General features: G+C 53.3%; 2 protein-coding genes across 4 annotated transcripts in view; both read left to right on the forward strand.

Moving 5' to 3' along the window:
* Positions 1 to 5,609, forward strand: part of ACSS1 (acyl-CoA synthetase short chain family member 1) — a 42,760-nt gene extending 37,151 nt beyond the window's left edge. The window contains exons 11-14 of the mRNA XM_079945400.1: positions 534 to 661; positions 777 to 840; positions 2,996 to 3,114; positions 4,090 to 5,609. Of these exons, the coding sequence (XP_079801526.1) occupies positions 534 to 661; positions 777 to 840; positions 2,996 to 3,114; positions 4,090 to 4,269 (491 nt within the window). The 3' untranslated portion in view covers positions 4,270 to 5,609. The remainder of the gene's footprint in view (positions 1 to 533; positions 662 to 776; positions 841 to 2,995; positions 3,115 to 4,089) is intronic.
* Positions 5,610 to 11,700: 6,091 nt separating this feature from the next.
* The window catches only part of APMAP (adipocyte plasma membrane associated protein), a 29,297-nt gene continuing 18,643 nt past the window's right edge, over positions 11,701 to 22,354 (forward strand). For 2 of the 3 annotated variants that reach the window (XM_079944315.1, XM_079944314.1), the window contains exons 1-2: positions 11,701 to 11,821; positions 19,835 to 19,951. In XM_079944315.1, the coding sequence (XP_079800441.1) occupies positions 11,730 to 11,821; positions 19,835 to 19,951 (209 nt within the window). In that variant the 5' untranslated portion in view covers positions 11,701 to 11,729. Of the gene's footprint in view, positions 11,822 to 19,828; positions 19,952 to 22,354 lie in introns of those variants that run through there. The other variant, XM_079944316.1, reaches the window with a different exon arrangement.

Raw genomic sequence — 22,354 nt, forward strand, 5'->3', positions numbered from 1 at the left:
AGAACCGTTTCCGAGGGGCCAGGGGTTGCGTGAATGCTCCCTCCTTTCCTTACCTCTGAGCCAGGAGCGGTCCAGCTCGGGGTTCTCCCAGGGGCTCAGGCCATGGGCTCCCAGGAGAAGAGCAGGACGCCACCTTGGCGACAATCGTGGTGGCTCCAGGCCTCCCCCCCGGTCTCCATGTGGTTGTCTTCCCGGCTTGTGTCGTGTCGTTTGGTGGGAGTTCACGTACACGTGTGCCCCTGGGAACCGATGCTCTGCAGTTGCAAGCATGTCAGCAACACTTTTGGGGAAGCTCGAGTGGGCTCCTCGTATCTTCTGCTTCCAGACGTTCGCAGCCTCCTGCTGTCTGGCAGCCCCTCTGCCCTTTACTGGCACCAGCTTAGCAGCACCGGAGAGGTGTCTCCATGGGGGGTGGCGCGTCGGCAGGGGGGCTTCGGCGCTTCCTCCTGTCCAGGGAGTGTCCCTCATGGAAGGGTGGGAGCCCTGCTGGGTCCCAGTTCGGAGCTGGTGCTGAATCCCCCACTGTGGTGCAGGCTACTACTTCACAGGAGACGGGGCTTACCGAACTGAGGACGGCTACTACCAGATCACGGGGCGGATGGACGATGTCATCAACATCAGTGGCCACCGGCTGGGGACGGCGGAGATTGAGGATGCCATGGTGAGCTCAGCCGGCCTCTGTGCCCGCACCGCCACCGGCTGCCGCTGCCTGGGGTCTGGGGTGCTCGTCACTGGCTGAGTCGCTGCCTCACCTCTGCGTTCTCTGTCACGCCCAGGCTGACCACCCTGCAGTGCCCGAGACCGCCGTCATCGGCTACCCGCACGACATCAAGGGAGAAGGTGCGTGTCCCCCGAGGACCCTCCTGGCCCTGGGGCCACGGCTCCTGTATGAGAAGCAGACTCGGTGGGCGGGGGCCAGGGCTTTCTCGTGGGTCAGGCTGCTGGTTCACGTCTCTCTCAAGTGGAGATTTTGGGTGAGGAGGCTGAACAGGCACAAGTGTTAGAAAAAAGTCAGGACTCTGAAATGTCCTGGTTCTGCCGTCCTTTAAGGACACTCACCCACAAGCAGTCGTGACCTGTTTGGCCCAGCTGAGCTTGGGGAGCTTCCTCCCCGTCCACAGGGCCCTTGTGGCCCTGTCAGGGACAGCGTGTGCAAATGCCCTGTGCTGCCCACACGTCCCTCACACGTGCTCCGTCACAGCACCCCGTGCCTTGCAGCGGCTCCTTGACTGGCCTGAGACTCTTTGGAGGAGTCTGACCTGTGGTTCCCCCTGCACAGCGATGGGCCAGGGGAGCACAGAGCCAGTGATTGGACCGGTCCTTACTGGGGACACACTTTGTTCCAAAGTCCGTCAGTTCCTAAGGGGTGGGTCTGGGAAGGGGCCGGGTCACCTGAGTGTTGTAATGCCAGGCATGTAGCAGTCACGCTGGCCTGGCCTGGCCGGGCGCGACCCAGACACTCCCTGACCTTATGCTGCACTGCTGGGCACACTGACGTCTACTGCCTGGCTGAGTGGCCGGGGCACTCTCCCTCCTGCTGTCAGGATGCACCATGACCCAGTGTCACCTGCCTCCCAGCCACGTCTGTGTGCTCTTCTTCTGTTACATACTGTCCCTAAGCCAACCTGTTGGAAAATTGAACACTCATTTAAGTGTTTTAAACAAGCGTTTTCAGTTGCCACAGAAGGATGTGCCCGTGAGGATGTCGCCCATGATAACAGGGGCGGGGATGTGGGGGGCTGTTGGGGGTCGAGGGGATGAGACAGGACGGGCCCTCGAGTGTGCGTCTCAGGGGCCTCGGCCCACATCACGCTCCCACCAGCAGCCCTTCCCTGCATCCTAAGCGACTCCGGCGTTGCCTGCCAGGCTTTGGGGGAGAATTTGTGTATTGGGTGTGATGAGGATGTGCGTTTTCCTGATTTCTAACAAATCTGAGCATTTGTCCACTTGTAAAACATGAACAACAGCAAAAGCTGTGGGTGTGTATTTGTCCCCACTCTCTCTGCACTCGATCTGACAGAGGGGAGCCCCCAGGTCTCGTGTGATTAGGACGCAGACCTGGAGAGCGACCTAAGTCCCTGCCCCGGGGGCTCATGTGCTGGAGGGGCTGGGGGAGAGGGGAGAGGCAGACAGACAGGACCAGTGGGGGTTAGGTGGTGCGCAGGGAGTGTAGATCAGGATGGGGTGGGCTCGGTGCAGGGACGGACAGGCCAGTGGGCAAGAAGGAGACTGTGGAGAGAGCTTTGGCTTGGAGGCAGGACAGTGCGGGTCAGGGGGAAAGGACAGACCGTCCTAAGTGGCGCTGGGACAGCGATTGCTCACGTGGAGAGAAATGGAGTTGGAGTTGGGTCCGTGTGCGAGATCATCCCCGGTGGGTTAAGGAGAAACGTGCTGGACACCCGTGGGAGCCATTCTGATCCTCACTGGAGTACTGAAAACAAAACCTGGTGTTTGTGCTAAAATACTGGTTGACCAGCGCAGCCCAACAGAACTTCCTGCCTCGACAGAGCCATTCTTTGTCTGTGCTGTCCACACGGTGGGCCCCGGCTACGCGTGGCTCACGTGACTGGGGAGCTGCATTTTACATTTAACTTACCTTTAAATAGCCACGTGGCTGGTGCCCACAGGCTGGACACGTGCCCAGAGACTAGTGCCTGGGCGGTGTTTCCACACCTGTCACACGGGGTGGAGAGTGAATCTTCTACAGCCCACGTCACGGCTGTGTCACGGGTGTGCAGACAGACGTGAGTCACGGCTCCAGGGTCTCTCCAAACATGCCCGCCACCTGGGGCGCTCAGAGGAGCCAATGGAGTCACTTCCACCTTGAATGAAAATGGAAATGCACCTTTGGGGTTGCAGCTAAAGAGACCAGCTGCCACAGGGTCACCAGCGTATGATTTAAAGCCCCTTCGGATTTATGGCGATTTGTGTGAAACATGCTGCCCCGGGAGGTGGGTCGTGGTCTGATGCGCCTGAACCTCTGGTCTCCTTCCAGCTGCGTTTGCCTTCATCGTGTTGAAAGATGACGCGGGTGACGCAGACGTGGTGGTGAAGGAGCTCCGGTCAGTGGTGGCCTCCAAGATCGCCAAGTATGCGGTGCCCGACCAGGTCCTGGTGAGTGGACGCGCCTCAGGGGCCACAGCACTGCTCCTCCTCGCTTCCCACCATTGACGGGGGACGGTGGCAGGAGGTGGGCAAGGGCGGTGGGCTGCTGCGTCCTCGGACGGAGGGAGACACAGCCACCTGTGCAGGGGCCGGGCTGGGCCGTGGAGCATCGTGGATTGTAAACAGAGGCCTGGAGTGGGACCAGAGGTCCCCGGGACGGTGAGGAGACACCACCAGACCCTGTCTGGGAGCCTATGTTGGGGTCAGTTTTAAGGAGGAACTGGGCCACCTTCTAAGCCCTGCTGGCTTTTCACTCCTTCCTTGGCTGGAAGCTGGGCCTCGGTGGCAGGAGGGCCCAGCTTCACTCAGTGCCGTACAAAGTCAGACTGTCGGTCCGGTGACCAGAGCTTCACCTGAACTCCCCGTAAGCTAACTGGACTCTTTCAAAAGACAGGCCACTGTTACAGGTCCCAAACGCATCCCTTAACATATCGCCTTGACGTTGGATGCCCGTAGTTGGAAAATGTCAAAGGCTAAGTTTCAAACACTAAGCAAGACATTTTCCTCTTGAGCACCCCTTGCTTCTTATGTTAGAAAAAGCCAATTACGGCCCCGGCTGGGGGAGGAGACAAGGCGCCCCGAGAATGCCTGGTTCTGCTGCCACCTGGGAACCCCCCAGTGTAGCGGGCAGGAGAAACGCATGTCGGCAGTGAGGTCCACCTGGGTAGGGGAGAGCCTCCCGGTGGAGGCTCAGCTAAACCCCTGACCACAGCTGATTTCAGCTTTAGGTCCAGATGGAGGAGGATAAAACCAGAGGCCACGGCCCTGCTCTTCTCTGGGATGGGCTGTACATCACCCATTCCTGTTGGGTCCCCAGGGAGGGGCGTCCTCCCTTGAGTAGTACCCTCCTCATCTCAACGCCATCGGACATGGGCTGGGAGTCTGGGCACCACCCGAAGTCTAATGCTGCGCCTTCCCTGCCAGGTAGTGAAGCGTCTTCCAAAAACTCGGTCTGGAAAAGTCATGCGGAGGCTCCTGAGGAAGATCGTCACAGGCGGAGCTCAGGACCTGGGGGACATCACCACAATGGAGGACCCCACTGTCATCACGGAGATACTGAGTGCCTACCAGGAGTACAAAGACAAGTGGGGGGCCGCCCAGTGACGATGGCTCTGCCGAGACCCCAAGCCAGGCCCCAAACTTACGCTCCTAGAACACAGCTCCCGAGTCGGCTTGTTCCTAGACGCCCCAGCGGAACCCACGCTACCCTCCACGCGAAGCCCCAAGTCCCTGCCTTCCCTCTACGTGGGGACCCATGACAGGTCCTCACACAGGGTGAGCTTTCTCCCACTTGCCCTGAATTTGGTTTCCCGGTGAAAAGTCCATCACCTCCATTCCCGTGCCTTCCCGACAGCACAGGAAGGTGGAGCCCCTGTGCCTGCTCAGGTGACTGGCAACTACAAGCAGTCATGTTTTCTCCAGGTGTTTCTAGAAACGCAAGGTGGAAATTTTATTTTTATACTTTTATATTTTAGAAGAAAAATGGTGCAAACACATACGTGCAATGTGTGGTTTACTTGTACACACTCTTCTTAACACTTATGAAAAGCTCCTTCTTTGCTTCCGCTCTTGGGGAAATGTGGAGGGTTGGAGGGTGCACTTTTGGGTACCATTTGGCCTACTTGAAATCCGAATTGGAAATGTTTGTGCCTCTGTCTGAACACAGCCATCTTGAAATCTCTCAAGCCCACAGCATCTGTTTTTGGTGTATGTTTCCACTTCTCTTGGTTTGTGTGTGATGAAACCTAACTGCTAAAAGCACCTGTGGGGATGGGCTCCCTTTTCAGCTCTGAAGGGCTCCGGTCACATGTGGTTTCTGCAGCTTGCGGTCTGGAAACATTCCCCCCCCCCGGCCTTGGACACTCAGCAGCCAGTTGGCGCGCTCCATGCCTAGGGCTGTTCAGGGAAGCCAGGGACTCAGTAATGCAGCCGGAACTGGGTCCCTGAAAACTGCCCTACCTCCCTACTCTGAGCCATGTCTTTCCCTTTTCCAATGTGCCTTCGGTTCTCTGGACTTAGCAAGACAACGTCGACCATTAGGTTGCAAAGTGCCTATTGATAGCCAAGCACGAGAGGGACCACTTGTGGTGTGCTGGGCGGGTGGCCTGCTGAGCTGGGTCCTGGAGGACAGGGAGGGCTGCCTCAACCTGCACCCCACAGAGGGCGGTACCCTGCAGCTGTGCAGGTGTTCACGGGGACCTGGAGTGCTCAACACCCACCATACGTGGCTGTGCTGGCCTCTCGGTGACAAGGTGAGGACGGGTGGTCTCGGCTGTAGCACAGATTGGCAGCTCTCACCACCTGTACCGGCAGCAGTTTGCTGGACTTGGCAGATTATGGTTAGGGCGCTACTTATGAAATGACAGCTATAAGCTGGGACAGCGACCAGTGCTTCAAAATGATCTGCAGGGCTGTTCAAATAAAGCTTTATTTTGTTCATTCTCTTCTTTTTTGTGGTGATGTTTTTTGATCAAATAACACTATTCTTTGTTGTTGAATATAATCCTTGGCACAAAACTGGAAGAGACCTATTCACTCAAAAGAGAACACTTAAAAAATTCACTCTTACGGGGAGGAAATACACAACAAGCGCTCACCTATCTTAAACTGTTATTGGGTAAACTTAACCTGTCTCTAGACCACTGTGCTGGCCAATCACTAATCACAGGTGGCTAGTTAGATATAAGTAAAAAAAAACAATAAAATAAAATACTTAGTCCCTTGGTGGCAGTGGCCATAGTTAAATACTCAGGTGCCACATGGCCAGGAGCTACTACGCTGGACGACACGAGACCCCCCTCGTCACGTGGAGCCCTGACCGTGGGTGCTGGCCTAGAGCACAGAGAACGAGGATGCAAAACCACACCCAGCAAGCACCGCCCATGCAGACCCACAGGTGAGCAGCTCAGCCTGCCTGCGACCCACCCCCTGCCCAGGGGTGGGCAGGGTTTCTGTGTCCTTCAGTGGATGAGATGCAGGCTTTAGAGAAAAACGCACTGAACTGGTGCCCTGAGAGGTGGGACAAGAAATGTTCCTCCAGAGCAGGAGCTGGGCTGTCCCAGGGAGAGCGTCCATGCCGAGCCCCAGGTGTGGGGAGGGAGGCTGTGGAGGATGCTGAGTTTACAAAGGCGGCTCACCGGGGAACAACCCAGATCTGCACCTCTGGATGCCTGGGAAGTCACAGCAGGACTTTCCTCTTATCAGAATAGTCTGGCCCGGGGCAGGGCAGCAGGAGAGGGTTATAGCAGCTTTTAACAAGTCCAGTTGTGCAGCGCCCCCCCCCCCCCCCCCCCCGCCCCCGCCGCCTTCTGGTGAAGCCACCCTGGTTTCGTCTCCTGGCTGCTGGGGGCTTGTGAAGGTCATTCCCAGCATCACAGTCCCTGGCCATGTGATGCATCAGGCCACTGAGAGAGGACAGGACACGGAGGTGAGCCTCGAGCAGGGCCTGCCTGGGGCCCAGCCGGGGGATGCGCAGGGACATTTGAGCTGCCCCTGCCCATCCCGGCCCCAGGCTTCACTTCCTGCTTCGGATCTTCTGTCAAGGCTGAAATGTCCCGACAAAGACCCAACTCGGAGTGGCCAAGATGCAGAATGCAGAGCAGAGACGGATGTCGGATGGTGTGGAAGCAGCGAAGGGACCAGGCAGAACTCAGAGACCGTCGTGATGTGACCGCACATTTATCTAAGGGTAAATCTCGAGGTGATTCAGGCAAATGCCGGTCCCGGCTCACCCACAGCTGCTGAACTTGTAGTGCAGGAAAGGTAGTGTGAATTCTCACCCCACTGCCTCGGCCTGACTCGAGTGAAATTAACTCGAGTCCTCGCAGACTGACCTGCCCCCACCTCCAGCCCTCACAATACCCAATGTCGGAACAGAAATGCTTCTGCTGCTGAGCACAGTGGGCAAGGAGCACTGCCAGGTGCCCCACTCCTCAGCCCACTTCATCCCCATGGCGCCTCCTGAGCAGACACTTGTCCCCACTTGGTAGAGGAGGCGGGAAGGTGGCGGAGCTGGGTTTGGATGGAGCTGACTCCATCTTTGACCCCCATGCTCAGATCCCCTCCTGGAAGAGCTTAGGGGAACATCTACATTTTATTTTATAATTTTTAAGGCATCTTACTGTTGGCCTCTGTATTGGTATCTGGGCCGGGGACAGCAGCACCCAGGTGCAGGCCCAGAGAAAGCCTTCCCAGAGGCAGTGACTCTGGGGGGGTAGGAGGCAAGGTGGTGACCTCCAATCTGAGTTAGAGGCTTTTCCTTCATCATTGGGAACTTCTGCTGTGTAACACGGTGAAACCAAGCAAACAGATCCTTTCTGGTCTGTGAAAACCATTTGTCTTTGGTTCCACAGTATTATTTTTCAATGACTTGTTTTTATTTATCCTGCCTGGGCTCCATAGGGCTTCTTGGGTCTGTGGCTTGATGTCCACCTGAATCAATTTTGGAAATATCTCCATCATTCATTATATCTTTAAATATAGTTTTTGTCATTCTCGCTTCTTTTCTGAGGACGCAGACATCCCACATGTTGGAACTTCTCATGTTCTAGTCTCTCTTCCTGCCTTGGTCTCGACTGCCCTGAAAGCAGAGCCTGAGATAAAGGCTTGTATGCAGCCTTCCCTGTTCTTACTTAGGAATGTGATTCCAGGAACAAGTTTGAGGGATGGGTGTGAAACAGGGAAGGAGGGTAACTAACACCATGGCAACCGCTGCTGACCTGGCAGGACTCACAAGGAATCCTATACATGTGTCTCGGAACTGGCTGGCCTCTCAACTTCCTCCTCCGGACCTGCGAATGCACTCGGGGGGAAAAGTGGCTCCCGACCCTGGGCTCATCTTCCTGGGCCTCTCTCTGTCCTTTCTGTTACCTGATAACCATGCTGGGCTTGCCCGTGTCTTCACGCAGATGTTTCAAATATTTCGTTCATCATTGTCCTCACTGCCAGCGTGAGTCTCAGTTATCTAATCTGCCATCACACGAACAGAAAGTCATGCATAATGTTCCTTAAATGTGAAAGGTTCTGAATTCCAACATCCACTTCACCCAAGCATTTCCCGTAAGTTACTGAGGCCCTTTACATATTACTTTGTACTTGTTTGTTCCCTCCCAATATAATGCAGGTATCTCCTCATCTTATTCCTTGTATTGATTGCACATGGCAAACCACTGAATTTGAGCATTTATTTAACCATTATTAATGGACACCTGAGGTGATTCCAATTTGTCTACATTAGAAACAAGACTGAAATGGACATCCATGCCCATCTTTGCACCATGGGATCAAAAGGAATGCTCGACCCCTGCAATGGCCTGAATGTTGCCCCCCTCCCCTCCTATTCACATGTTGAAATCCTATCCTTCAAGGTGATGGTGTCAGGATGTGGTGTCTTTGGGAGGCTGGGGTCTGGGAATCTGGGCTTTCAACAATTCCCAGGTGTTTTGCACAGTTGGCAAGGCCCTGGTCCAGTTTCGGGGATCACTGATCAAGCCCAACACTAAATGCATTTCCATTTCAATTTAAGAAAGTGATCCGGACAAAGACAGCTTTCAAACTAGGCAACAGCTTGCTTTCAGACATTTTTGGAGATGAAATATAACAAACATATATAGAAAGGTATTCAAAACATAAACGTACAGCTTAACAAATTGACATAAACAAACACCCAGATAACTCCCGTCAAGGTCATGATAGGAAACTGCCTGCGTGTGGGAAGCCACCCAGCCCATTCCTCATCATAATCTGTGTTCCCACTGACAAGTCACAGCCCCTCCGGTCCCAAGCCCTCAGGGTCATGCCTGAGTCCCCCCAGCCCCTCACGGCGCAGAGCTGCCTCTCTCATGTTTCCTGCAGACAGTCTCTGAGGCTTCCAAAGCAAAGTGGTGGTGGGGTGATTCTCTTGGTCTCCAATCTTAGGGACACTGGACTCAGACCCCTGTCCCCCCCAAACTGGAATGCTGTATATGTGTCTCTATTTCTTATTTCTTCTCTAAGCAGTGATGCTCGACTTCGGCTTTTAAAAGTGTCTGGGGAGGGACTTCCCTGGTAGTAAAGAATCCGCCTTCTAATGCAGGGGAAGAAGGTTCAATGCCTGGTCAGGGAACTAAGATCCCACATGCCGCGGGGCAACTAAGCCCGCGCGCCTCAACTAGAGAGCCCATGCGCCTCAACTAGCAAGCCTGCATGCTCTGGAGTCCGTGCACCACAACTAGAGAAGCCCGCGCGCCTCAGTGAAAGATCTCACATGCCGCAATGAAGATCCTGAGTGCTGCAACTAAGACCCAACGCAGCCAAAAAAAAAAAAAGAAAAAAAGAAAAAGTGTCTGGGGACCCTTTAAAACTACCTATGCCCAAGCCACACCCCAGACCGATTACATTGGAATTTCTGGGATGGGACTGAGGCATCAGGATATTTCAAAGCTTCCTGGATGATTCTAATGTGCAGCTAAAGTTGAGAACCCCCGTCTTAAAGAGTGATAGCATCCTGGGGCAACACGGATCACAGTGACCAGCTGGGGCACTTGCCACTGCTGCCTGGCAGACGTGTTTATTTTCACCCTCACGTCATGCCTTTCAGTCCAGGTGCCGACACTGTGAAGGCCTCAAGACTCTGATTATGGCGTCTAACCCCGGGACGGTCCTCCTGGCACAGGTGACTTAAAAACAAGTGACTGGGAAGCAGCACCGCTGGCACAGGCTCAGGGTGAGGGGAATGGGTTCTGGTTGGTCTAACCCATGGGACACTTGGTAAGGTCTGGAGACATTACTGATTATCATGACTGGGTGGAATGCTGCTGGCATCTAGTGGGTGGAGGCCAGGGATGCTGCTAAACATCCTACAGTGCACAGGACAGCTCCCCACTCTCCCTTCCCTCCAAGGAATTATCTGGCCCAAACTGTCAACACCACTGAGGTTGAGGGACCTGATCTAACCAATCAGAGTGGTCCCACCCCCCTGCCAGGAACGGGGTGTTAGCTATGCTGGAGGGTGGGTGGGGGGACTGAGAAGGAAAGAAACCACAGCTAGCAAAGTGGGCCTGACCATGACACCCAAACAGAAAAACAGGACTAAACCATGCCGTGCAACACACGTGACTCAGCTCATGCAGAGTACGTGCTCCAAGACAAAACCACTGACCCCTCCAGTGGCTCTCCCGATTACAAATTCTGACCCATCCTTGCCAAGACCATCTACGGCCAACTACAGCCCCACACCCCTCGAGGACCCTTCCATAACACCCCTGTTTTGAGGAGACTCACGTGTCCTCTGGTTCCTTCCTTTGCTGCAGCAAGTTGAATAAACCTAACCTTTTATTATTTTCTTGTACAGCCATGTTCCTGGCTGTTTTCAGTTGGCATGGAACACAAATAACTACAGTGAAAGTGCCTTAAACACTAGGAAGATATCCTGCTTGCGAAATTAGGGGAGGGATTTTCAGCAAATGAAGTGGGTCCTGAGTGATAAAACCGGTCTGACCAAGTGGAGGTGAAGGAACAATAAGGACCAAGGCAGGGAGGCACAGAATTAGAAATAGCAAGCAATCCTGAGTGTGTGAAACACAGGATTCAGGATAGGGACACTCCAGACAGGCAGGAAAGGGCCGATCATGCAGCGCTGTTAAAACCATCCCTGGCAGAGCAGCTGTACTGGCTGCATCCCGCGGGGAATGAAGTAAGATGCTGCCAAGGCCTGAACTATAATCCGGGACCCTGCCGACCTGGATTCACACAAGGAATCTTCATTCCCCCACGCTGGGTTTTCCGAGCTTTTCTTGGGGACAGCTGGGTGGGAGTCCGGTGCCCTCGAGCACCCAGAAAGGCCGTGGCACACTGGCCTGGGGACCGCCTTGCCTACTAGCAAGAAAATCGATTCTCAGGGTTTCATTTTGAGTGGCCTTTTCTGGAGACGCTGCCGAGTAACAGGAGCCGGCTTCCTCTGCCGGGAAAACTTCCTCCCAGTGTCTTCCCCAATCCCATACAACTTCAGCTCCGTCATCTGCCGGACGCCCTCACGAGCCCGTTGGTCTCCTTCGGCAAAATTCCTCATTAAAACCCCAAAGTGTCTCACGACGACCGGCTAGAGTCGGCTCTTCCGGGAGGAGATCGCGCGGGTCAGTCGGCGGGCGCGGCCCTCGGCTTGTCCGCTGCTCCTGGCGACAGCTCCGTCCACACGCTTACAAACCGCCGAACGTCGCTGTGACCGACACAATGGCGAACACGGCCGGCTGCCCTTTTCCGGCGCGTTTTCCCCTCAACCCCATCGGTTAGGAAACGGCCACGGGATTCTTGGTGGGCCTCGCCTCGAGGTCAGAACGGACGTGAAAGGCTGGGACGGCGGGCTAGGACGCGGCGATGCAGACGCCGGAAGCCGCCTCCAGGACGGCGCGCGGGCTCGGACTAGCGGGTGAGCACCTTGTAGCAACTCCCGCCCCGGCGGCCGGAAGGGGCGGGGCCCAAGTCACTTCCGCGCACGGCCGAGGAGGGAGGCGGGGCCTGTTCGTCACTTCCGCGCGCCGGGCCGTAGGCAGGGGGGACGGGGCTCAGGCAGCAGGCGCACGGGCGCCATGAGCGAGGCAGATGGGCTGCGGCAGCGCCGGCCCGTGCGGCCGCAGGTTGTCACGGATGATGCCCGGGTCCCGGAGGCCAAGGGCGGCAGGTAGGCCGGGCCCGGACCCCGAGGCGGTGACAGCGGCGAGCGCCTCATTTAGTCCCCGGGGGCCTCGCTTCACGGGAGGAAGCGGGCTCTCGTCGCGCGGTGCACCTGCGTCCCTTCGGTCATTGCCCGGCTCCCAGGCCCCCCTTCCCCCGGCCCTGCCGCACTTCCCCGTGGGGACGTCTGCGGAGCAGCCCGGGGCGCGCGGAGAGGGCCTCCGCACCTGCCCATCTTGCCGCGCCTTCAGGAAGAACGGGGAGCCGAAGGGACGTTTTTGGGCAGTTTTTGTGAGGGTCCAGGCTTGCACATTTTCCTGGTAGGGACGGAGATGCATAGGGACCTTCCGGAATTTAAATATACTTTGCTTTGTTAGCTAAAAACAAGCATAAGCCTATAAAATTCTCCTCTTAACTTTATGCCCTGAGTGTCCTAACTTTGGATTTTTAGGAAGAACCAAGAGGCCCCACACAGACCAAGTTCAAAGTGTGGAACTGATTGACTTATATGTTGATAGAAATATTGGGAATATTTCTTGGAGTGCCAGCGGGTATGGTACATACTGAATGCGGGACAGCTTTTGCCGAGAGAGACCGAATTTATTCCCTGATGATAATGAGAGGAACACATTTGAAGGAGAGACATAGCAGAGAGGAGCGTTTGGGCTCTAGAAAGGAGATTCATGGAGAGTTTTCAATAATATGTCTCGGGGCCAGTGGAAATGTTGGATATATGTTTCGTATATAGTTCTCACTGTAGGGTGATCAGCTATCCTGGTTTGTCCTGGACGTGGGACTCTAAGTGCTGACCCTGGGCAAACCAGGACAGGTTGGACACCTTTTTGACTGTGGGTGTTGTGAAATCATCTGGTGATGACTCAGGAGCCTTTAGAGCACACATGATCGGACTGGCAGTGCTGTGCTCCAGAAACTGTGCCAACACCACACCGAGTCTCTACACACTCATGCCCAGAAGACCAGGAAGCAGCTGGCCTGGGTCTATCTGAAGGTGCAGGGCATAGAGTGCCCGAGGGCACTCGTGCCATGGGCCCAACTCTCAGCTGGGCTCCCCCAGGCACTCCAGGCCCCAGGGCAGGGGGCGGAGTTAATTCAACTGTTTTTCAGTTTCTCTGGGGGTTTTTTCCTTAATGGTAGGGGTAATTGAATGTTCCAAAGTCCTCACCTGTTGCTGGTCTTTCCCTGGGTGCCTTTTGCACTGTGTTGATTTAAGACATTTTCTTGGCTTTCCTGTGTTTCCCTCTTTCTCTTCTTTGCTCTTCTTCTGTATCTTTGTAACTTTGTATCTGTATCTTTCCTGTCACCCACCTTCTTTCGTATGTGTATATTGTAATTCTTTAGTTTTTTCTTATTTTTACCATGCAGTTCTTCTCTATTTTTCACTTCTTTTGTGGTGGTTTCTAGTAGTTCATCTGATTGTCATCTTGGATTACCTTAAAAGTTGAGGGTTCACCCTAAGACGGGAAAACGTTGTGTATAATGGGTGAAGTAAAGGAATCTGAAGGAAGTAGAAACGTGATGATGATAGAGTAAACTTTAGACATGCTGAACAGAATAAAGGAAGCCTTGAAGGACATACTGTTCAGTTAACAGAAGCAAGACAATAGATTTCGGTGGACAGGACACTGAACGATACCTTGCTCAATCTCCTGACTCTTGGCATGAAAGGTGGCATTAGCTCTGTTTTCCTGGTGAGGTCATTGAGGTCTCTGTGAGTGACGTGGTTTATGTAAAGTTACAGAGGAATGAAGTCACAAGTGACATGAAAATGAATGAAGGACAGAATTGGCTGCTGGACAGTGAGAAGCATTGAGAAGAGTTGTGTGTGACTCTCAGGTTCCAGGTATACTTGGCACCTTGGGTTCCAGTCTCCCCTGGATTTGGGCCTAACAGGTTTTCCATAAAAATCACAGGTCTTTTTTGATCTCACTGAATCTGTTGGTCAGGACTTCTGTCTGCGACTCGAGGCCCTGATGTCCTGTGTGCAGAAGTGGTTAGAGAATGCCCTCTGCCGCATTTGGCTGGTGCCGCAACAGGATTTTGTAAGTCGTGGCTGAGCCCATGGTAGTTGTCAAATCCTGTTGCGTCACTGTGATTGCTCTCTTGCCTTAGAGACTGTAGGAAATTTCAGGGTGCAGGTGTAGAGGTTGGGGCAAACAAGTTGATTTCCCAGATGGCACCTGGGAGGGAAGTTGCTGACCTTCTGGGATGTGTCAGCCCAGATTGGGAAGGAGAGTAGGATGGGCACGTGCAGCACTTTGTCGGTGAAAACAGTACGGATGAATGGAGGGTCCTTTATTCGAGTGGACGCAGGGCAGGTGTGTGGTGGGGGCAGCCGTGCAGGAGAGGCAGAACTGTGGCTGACTGAGTTCACAGGAGCTGGCAGTGAGATGGGCCTGTCAAAGAGTTAATGAACCTTGGGCTAAAATAACCATGTGCCCAGAGCCTGGGTGGGAAGCCCTCCGACCTCACCCCCAGGACCTGTGCACCCAGCAGTTACAGGCTCAGTGCCCAGGGGAGTGCAGCTCTTGCCTGTGCCGAGAGCTCGTTGAGTCCTGTGTTTCCTCGGCTGCATGGCTCTGCTCAGTGGTTTCTCCTGAAGTTTCTGGGCAGAGCTCATGGGTTTCGAGCCCTCCCCACCCTCTGCCCGACCTGCTGTACTGTTCCCCTGTGTGCTTGTCACTCCCCGGCGGGCCGTGTTTACACCAGGATGCACGGAGGGCGGGAACTTGATGGGGCCTGGCATGCCTGCCGTGTGTGGAGGTGGTCATTAAATGCTCGTGGGCTCCCAGGTGGTGCTGTCTGATGTGGCAGCCACTTGGCCACATGTAGCTACTTAAGTCTAAATTAATTAAAATGAACCAAAATTAAAAATTCAGTCCCTTTTTGGTGTTATGTAGTGGGTTTGAGGGATGCTGGTGCTGATGAAGGAAAGTGATGTGACTGTGGGATGGCAGCAGCCACGTGAGCTTCGTGGGTGACACTGACGGGTTTGCGTGTGGGGGAATCTCACGGGGGAGGGGATGAGAGAGGCTCCCGGGTCAAGGCAGGTGGTCAGAGAGCTCCAAGGGCAGGAGTGGGGTGGGAGTGGCGAGGCTGTTTTATCGGTGGGTAATAGCTGTCTGGTGAGGTTTCGCAGAGAATGCAAAGCAGGCAGGCTCTAAATGGCTAAAAATTTGTGTTTGGGCTATTTTTAAAGTAATTGGATATGTAAAGTTGGAGTTTGGCGCTGATGGGTCTTTTGAGCTAATGTGTCTCAGCCTGCAGTGAGGAAGTAAACAGCCTGGGGCCGAGCTGCTGTTTCTAAAACTTGACCCTGTGCAGAACTTTCCAAAGGGGCTGGCTGGCGGTCAGCCAGGGTGTTGATGGACTTCTTTCACTGGGGAGGGGTTTGGATCAGGTCAGCGGTGTCCGGCCGCACATCAGGCACAACTGGGGGGCTTGAACCTGCCAGACAGAATCTTGGGCCTTGTTTACAGCTGCCCCAGGGGAGGTGCCCCCTTCAGGAGCACTGGGCTGGGTGGCCTCCAAGTTCTTCTCCAGTTCTTTATACTCTGATTGTAAGAGGGGGCTGGCTGGGTCCCCGGCAAGGATGGGCCGTGTGGACACAGGCCTTTGTCTGAGTTCCAGCCGCCTTTCTAGCTGTATGCAGTTGCCTTCTGTCCTGGCTGGACTCCTCGTTTTCCCCGTCGTAGGAAGGGGCAACCAGGTCTTCAAGCACGCTGCCACAAGCTCTAAATCACATTCCTAAATTAAGATTTTCAAATGTACACAACAGTGTAGAAAAGGAGAGTTAACAACACAGAGTCCGAGCTAGATGGGACAGATCTGTCTTATGTGGAATCGTGTTCAGCAAGGAAAAGGGAAAGGGGCTCTTTGGCCAATGTCACCATTTTCGTTGGTGAGTTTGCACAAGGCAGCTTCCCCTGAGGAGCAGGGGCCGGGGGTAGGGGGATTACATCAGCCCCCTTTGCAGGACGGCCCGTCCTTCTTTGTGGGGGCCCTGCGGAAGGAAGGGTTTGTGCAGTGCCGTGTGGCCCGCTCTTTGGGACTCCACTTTTAAAGGAACCACAGGACCAGTCATTCCTTCCCTGCGCCCTTGCAGATGCCCTCTTGCTGTGCAGACACTGGCTGTGGCCATCACGCTGACAGACTGGGCACCGAGTGAGTGATGCATGTCCCAGCCTGTGGACGGGCGGTTTGCAGAGTTGGTCACTGACTTTGTTTACTTTCTTGACATCTTTGTTGAGATGTAATTCACATACCATCATTCTCCAGTTTAGAATGTCCAATTCAGGGGTTTTTAGTTTATTCAGAGAGATTTGCAACAGTCATCACAGTCTAAGTTAAGAATATTTTCATCACCGTTAACTTTTTTGGAGGTGAAATTCACATAAAATAAAGGGAACCACCTCAGAGTGTACAGTTCAGTGATGTTTAGCGTTGGGCAACCACCACCGTGGTTTCAAAACTTTTCGTCATCCTATGAAACTCCTTGTTCCCATTAAGTAATCACTCCCCATCTCCCCTCCCACCAAGTGTCCGTTAGCAGACGAGCGGATAAACGTTGGTGGTGTTGAGCTGCGGAAGGCAGGAGGTGCTGACACGTGCTGCAGCTTGGATGAAGCCGGACACGTCGTGTTGAGCGCAGGGAGCGGCTCACAGAGGCCACACCGGTAGCTCCATTTACCTGCAACGCCCAGAAGGGCAGACGCAGTCAGCTTGTGCAGAGTGTTTCAAACGCTGCTCCAGGCTCCAGGTCCAGGTGTCTCCTCTGGTCCTTGGCAGTGGTGTTGCTAGCAGTGACTGTGGGCTTGGGGTCAGACCTGGCCCTCGGTCTCGTCCTTCTGGCAGTGGGCTGTGCGCCGGCCACCGTGCCCCATCCACTTGCCTCGTCCTGGAGCAGACGGTCCGGTTCTGCCTGGTCACCCTCCTGAGCACGTTGCATGGCACCTCTTGTTTTCACCATCTTTGTCATCACCCTTTTCGGGGCCCTTGCTCCTTGCCCCTCGCAGGCCTCTCAGGTCGTGCCCGCCTGCTGTTGTGTCTGGTGGTCAGTGCTCATCTGTGCCACGTGTGCACTGCATGCTCTCTGTTCTTGTACCCTTGACCACGTGAGTCAGTCACGATAGAAGAAGGCTAATGGGGTTTGGAGACCGGCCTGGGAGGGAGGGGTTGCCTGATTTTCCCTTCCTGGTCACCTGTCTTCTGCCAGGAGCCTGGCAACTCGGCGTTTCATCTACTGGGGGTGCGTCCTCAACGCCATGTGAAAAGGGGGCTAGGAACAAAACTCGCTTTTTGGAGGTTATTAGAGGGAAAATAGGTGCAGTTTGGGATACTCATTAGCAGAAGGGAAGTGTCAAAGGTCAGCGCTGTCCCCTGTGCATGAAGGTACAGGTGCACCTCAGTTCTGCTTGGAGGTGTCCTGGCTCATCAGGTACAGGCGTGCTGTCCCCCTCACTGTGGGATACAGTCAGCCCGGCTCTCTGCTGCTTTCCTCCAGGTCTGGTCCTTGTCCTGGCATCCTCCTGAGGTCTCACCAGCAGTGCCTTCCGTGTCCGTGTTTCAGCTCACAGTCTGTTGTCACTTCGTACTGAGCCTTTGCCAGCAGAGTCTTTACGGTCCGTGTTTCTAACAACAGTCAGTTCGAGGAAATCTAGACCTTTTCTTTCCTGATCCTCACGATTCTTTCCTCCTCCACCTACAGCTCGATTCCAGAGCTACTTCCTCATTTTTAGGTATTCGTTATAGCAGCACCCCATTTCCAGGTAACAGATTTAGTTTAATCAGAAAACTGTATTAGGACTTCCATGGTGGCTCAGTGGTTAAGAATCCGCCTGCCAATGCAGGGGACACGGGTTCGAGCCATGGTCCGGGAGGATCCCATATGCCACGGAGCGACTAAGCCGTGTGCCACAACTACTGAGCCTGCGCTCTAGAGGTGGCGAGCCGCAGCTGCTGAGCCTACATGCTACAACTACTGAAGCCCGCATGCCTAGAGTCTGTGCTCCGTAACAAAGACAAGCCACAGCAACGAGAAGCCCGTGCACCACAATGAAGAGTAGCACCCGCTCTCCGCAACTAGAGAAAGCCCACGTGCAGCAACAAAGACCCAACGCAACCAAAAATAAATAATAAAATAAAATAAATAAATTAAAAAAAAACTGTATTAGTTTTCTGTGGCCGCCATGACAAGCAACCACACACTTAATGTAAACAACACAAATTGATTCTCTCACAGTTTCGGGCTCAGGAGTCATGCACAGTCTCACTTTGCTGAAACCAAGGTATCAGCAGGGCCACCGCGTTCCTCCTGGCAGCTCTAAGGACAGTCTGTTCCTCCTGTTTAGACTGAGGGCAGGATTCAAGCACTTCAGCATGCTGTCCATGTGTCTGCAGGGGGCACTCTGTCATTCTTTCATTTCCACCTACCCCCAGTAGAAGCAGAACGATTTGTTTTCTGCTTTATTTGCTTATTAAAATCATGAATGTTCAGAACTGGGTAGGACTTTGAGGTTACTCTGCCACAAACCCTGAGTCACAGTAGGGAACCGTGGGCTTCGGGGTGCAACAGCTCACCTGAAGTGGCGTGGCTGTAGTTGGGACAGTTGGGGCTGGCACCCAGGCCCCCACATTTCTGCATTCTTCATTGAAACCATCTTGTCAAAAGTCAAGTGAAACATTGCCCTCACGTCAAGTTGCTTTGTTAAGTGTGAGTCCTGATTTTTTTCAAGTCAACTTTTTTTGTTAGAAAAAGATTTTCCACTTTAGGAACTCATGATTTTAATTTGCTTTAAGTTACTCTTGATTTCAGGTGTTCAGTGAATTTGAATACGCTGATGCAAGGAAACAGTGATCCTGGGCAGTTTATTTCTTAGCAGGAGGCTTCACGTGCTCCCTGGTCCATGGGTGAGTGAGGATGTGTGTGAAGATTGTTGGAGAGGAGTTTCAGTCCCCCATGGTCATTTGTCCACACGCTTCGCTAGAGGTCCCAGGGCACTGTCAGGTCTCCGCACGGCTTTCGCAGTGACGGCCTGGAGGTGTGATCTTGTAGGTTCTCTAACTGTCTGTATCTATCCAGCTTCTCCCAGGCAGAAGAGCTGGGGTCACCTCTTGAGCTCTTAGAGGTGCGATGCCCAAAATGGTTGGGGTTGGATGCTCAGGACGTTCTGCTTCTGTTTCCTTCTTCTTCTTTTTTTTAAAATTAATTTTATGTATTTATTTACTTATTTTTGGCTGTGTTGGGTCTTCGTTGCTGCACACGGGCTTTCTCTAATTGTGGCGAGGGAGGGCTGTTGCAGTGTGTGGACTTCTCATTGCAGTGGCTTCTCTTGTTGCAGAGCACGGGCTCTAGGCATGTGGGCTTTAGTAGTTGTAGCACGTGGGCTCAGTCGTTGTGGCGCGTGGGCTCTAGAGCACAGGCTCAGTAGTTGTGGCGCACGGGCTTAGTTGCTCTGTGGCATGTGGGATCTTCCCAGACCGGGGCACGAACCTGCGTCCCCTGCATCGGCAGGCGGACTCTGAACCACTGCGCCACCAGGGAAGCCCAGGCAGATTCTTAGCCACTGCACCACCAGGGAAGCCCTATTTCCTTCTTGAGTTTGTCTCTGAGCGTTGCTTCTTTGAGTCCAGGCGGCTAGAGGTGGTGGCTGAGGGATGCTGTCTTCCCCGTGGATGAGGGTGGCTCCTTGCCTCAGCGCCACTCTCTCCTCTGTCACTTTGTGCCCATCAGTTCTTTGGGTTGCCCACTTTTAACCTCTGCTAGAGGATCCAAGATACAGCTTAGCAGACTACCTTGGAAATAACTGAGAGGAGTGTCCCACACGCTGAAAGGTTAACAAAAGAGCAAGGGCATGGAGTGCACAGTGCTGACCTTTAGTCACTGACGTGGAGGTGGTGGCGGGCAGGCCAGGCGGGAGGGCTGCCCCTGCCCAGAGGGCCGAGACTGCGGCCACTCCGCCTGAGCCCTGCCCAGTGCCTTCCTGTGCTTTGTCTCCGGCAGCTCCTTCAGTGGCAGAGTGTTCCGAGCCACCTTCCTGATGCTGGCTGTGTTCCTCACCGTCCCCCTGCTTGGTGCCATGATGCTGCTGGACTCTCCCATAGACCCACAGCCTCTCAGGTGAGCTGTTGCACAACTTGGGGGGCTGGGGGTGCTGCTTGACAAAATATAGTAAACGGGCTGAAATGACTTCTCGACTGATAAACCAACCTGCTCTGAAAGGTAGGTTATTATGGGAAGTAGAGATCTGTGATTTCTTTAGTGTCTTTGTTTCATGTTAAGTTAGATGTTGTACAGTATTATCCATGTTACTGTTTCAAAAACAAAACTGTACAAAGCAAAATTAAAAACCAGAAAAATCCCAAACAAGAGAAGCTTAAGTATTAGAGATGATTAACCTGAATTCATTTGAAGTGTCAAAAGCACACATAAACGAAGGTTAAGTTCAAGTTGCCTTCTTTAAATTTTTTAAGTAACTGATTTTTTTTAAAATTGATAAGTGCTATTTGTTCAGCAGTCACAAATATGTTTACTGGAATAAGGATTTATAAGTAGCTGATTTTTAGTAAACCTTGTAATTACTGTTCTGTTTTTCCTAAGTTACCCTTTATCAGTGGGGATCTGTGGGTAATGCAGTCCGTTATAACTTGAAAAAATAGTGTACACCTCAGGGTCTTGTGAATGTATTCACATTTGTAATTACAGTCACGCAGAGCCAGGCTCCTCTTGGTGTGATTATTTATGACATCAAGGGCTGTGCAGTCTGGTTCAGTAAGTTCCTGTTTCCCCTCAGAACCGCCCAGGGTGATGAGGCTGTCTGAAGTTTACTATGAGTGAGTTCATGTAAAACTTTAAAACTTTAGATAAGAACCCTGTCTCAGTATAGAGAGAATCTAACAGGTACAACTGAATAACACGTTGGTGATTTGTGAGTGAGAGTTGAGGCTTCATGGTGGTGTGTTGGGCGTCCTGTCGAAGGGGCTCCCTCCTGCCGACCCCCTCACTGGGTAGAAGGATGCGGCTAAGCCTGCCCCAAATGCAAACTGCCTGGGCCTTTCTGGATAATCCAGTTGGCCAGGCAGGAGCATGAATTGTGTCCACAGCTGGGGATCAAAACCTGGGCTGGGGAGCCGGCCTTGGAGAGAGGAGGCAGTGAGGAGCAGGTGAGCATCCGGCATCTGAGGGGCAGGGAGGGTTAGAGCTTCCATGACCGAAGACCTGTGATCTCAGTAGAGGTCATTTATTGTGCAGAGTGGTGAAGAAATTCGGGGAAAGAAGGTGTGAAGCCCTGACAGCCTGGAGGGGAGCGAGGTCAGGAAGGCTTTGAGGTTGTGCAGAATGAGCCCTGTCTGTGGAGTAGATGTGCCGGGTGAGGAGAAACCCAGAGAAACCGGTGTGGCTGACGGGCCTCTCCTGGGCTCAGAGTTAGGGAATGACTGGGCCCACATTGGGGCTGTGGGCCCCCAAAGCCAGAACGAAGGCAGAAGGCTGGCAGATGGTGAGAACGGGAACGATCTGGGGTTTGGGGAAAAGTGCTGATAACAGCAGCAAACAGGACTTTTGTAAAACTCCCTTCAGAGCAAAATGAACAAGGAAGGGGGAGACTCACCGACTAGGGTGAGCAGTGCAGTCTCAGTGCTGGTGGGGCTCAGCTGGGGGAGGTGTCCTGGGGGCTCTGTCTGCAGGGGATTCAGGAAAACAGAGGACAGACAGACCCAGAGGGCGCAAGACTAGGGGAGACCCTTCCAGGGTGGCTTGTTATGCAGTTGGTGGCAGTCCTTAGGGAGCAGAGTCAGCGGGAAGGCTGCCAGACTTGGCCAGATCCTGCTGTGCAGAGCAGCCTTCTTTTCTTTGTTAGGAAGATTGGGGACTAGTGGACACGACATAAGTGACATCCCGATTCCTGGAGGGTGTTGCTCAGTGTACGTCAGGATACATTTTGCATGTGGAGAGATGGGAGCCCAGTGGTGTGGTCACCTGTGGTTGGCACTTGCATCAGCTTAGTGGTCCTCACTGCACAGGAGCGTCCGCTCGTGGAACCAGAGGGGTTGGGTGGCTCAAAGATTTCCTGAGCATCTCTGAGGACCCCAGTGTGTATCCCTCCTGAAGGGGTCAGGGGGCATGGGACACTGTCTCTCTCCTTCCCCTGCAGGTCTCCCGTGGGCCTTGCCTGAGTTTTATTTTTTGTGTTTCTATTTGCTCCTCACATCCCTGACCACCTGTAGCATTTTATTGCTACTATTTATTTATTACCTTTGAGTTTTACAGTTTCACTCTGCTAATAAAATGCATACTTTTGACAGTAATGGTAATAGCTTTCAGTTGCTAGAAGAATTATTATTCCTGTTGGTTTTTTAAATCATAGCCACAAAAATCTCTTCTTTAAAACACTGTGTTTTTTGTGTTAAATTTTACAGTAACTGAAAAATATGGTTTAAATATGGCAGAAACAGTCCTATCCTTTTATGAAAAATAATGTTTCTGTTCTTTTCTGGATGGAAGCTGAGTCCTTTCCACAAAGTG

This window comes from Stenella coeruleoalba (genome assembly GCF_951394435.1).
Source record: "Stenella coeruleoalba genome assembly, chromosome: 15".
Classification (NCBI taxonomy): Eukaryota; Metazoa; Chordata; class Mammalia; order Artiodactyla; family Delphinidae; genus Stenella; species Stenella coeruleoalba.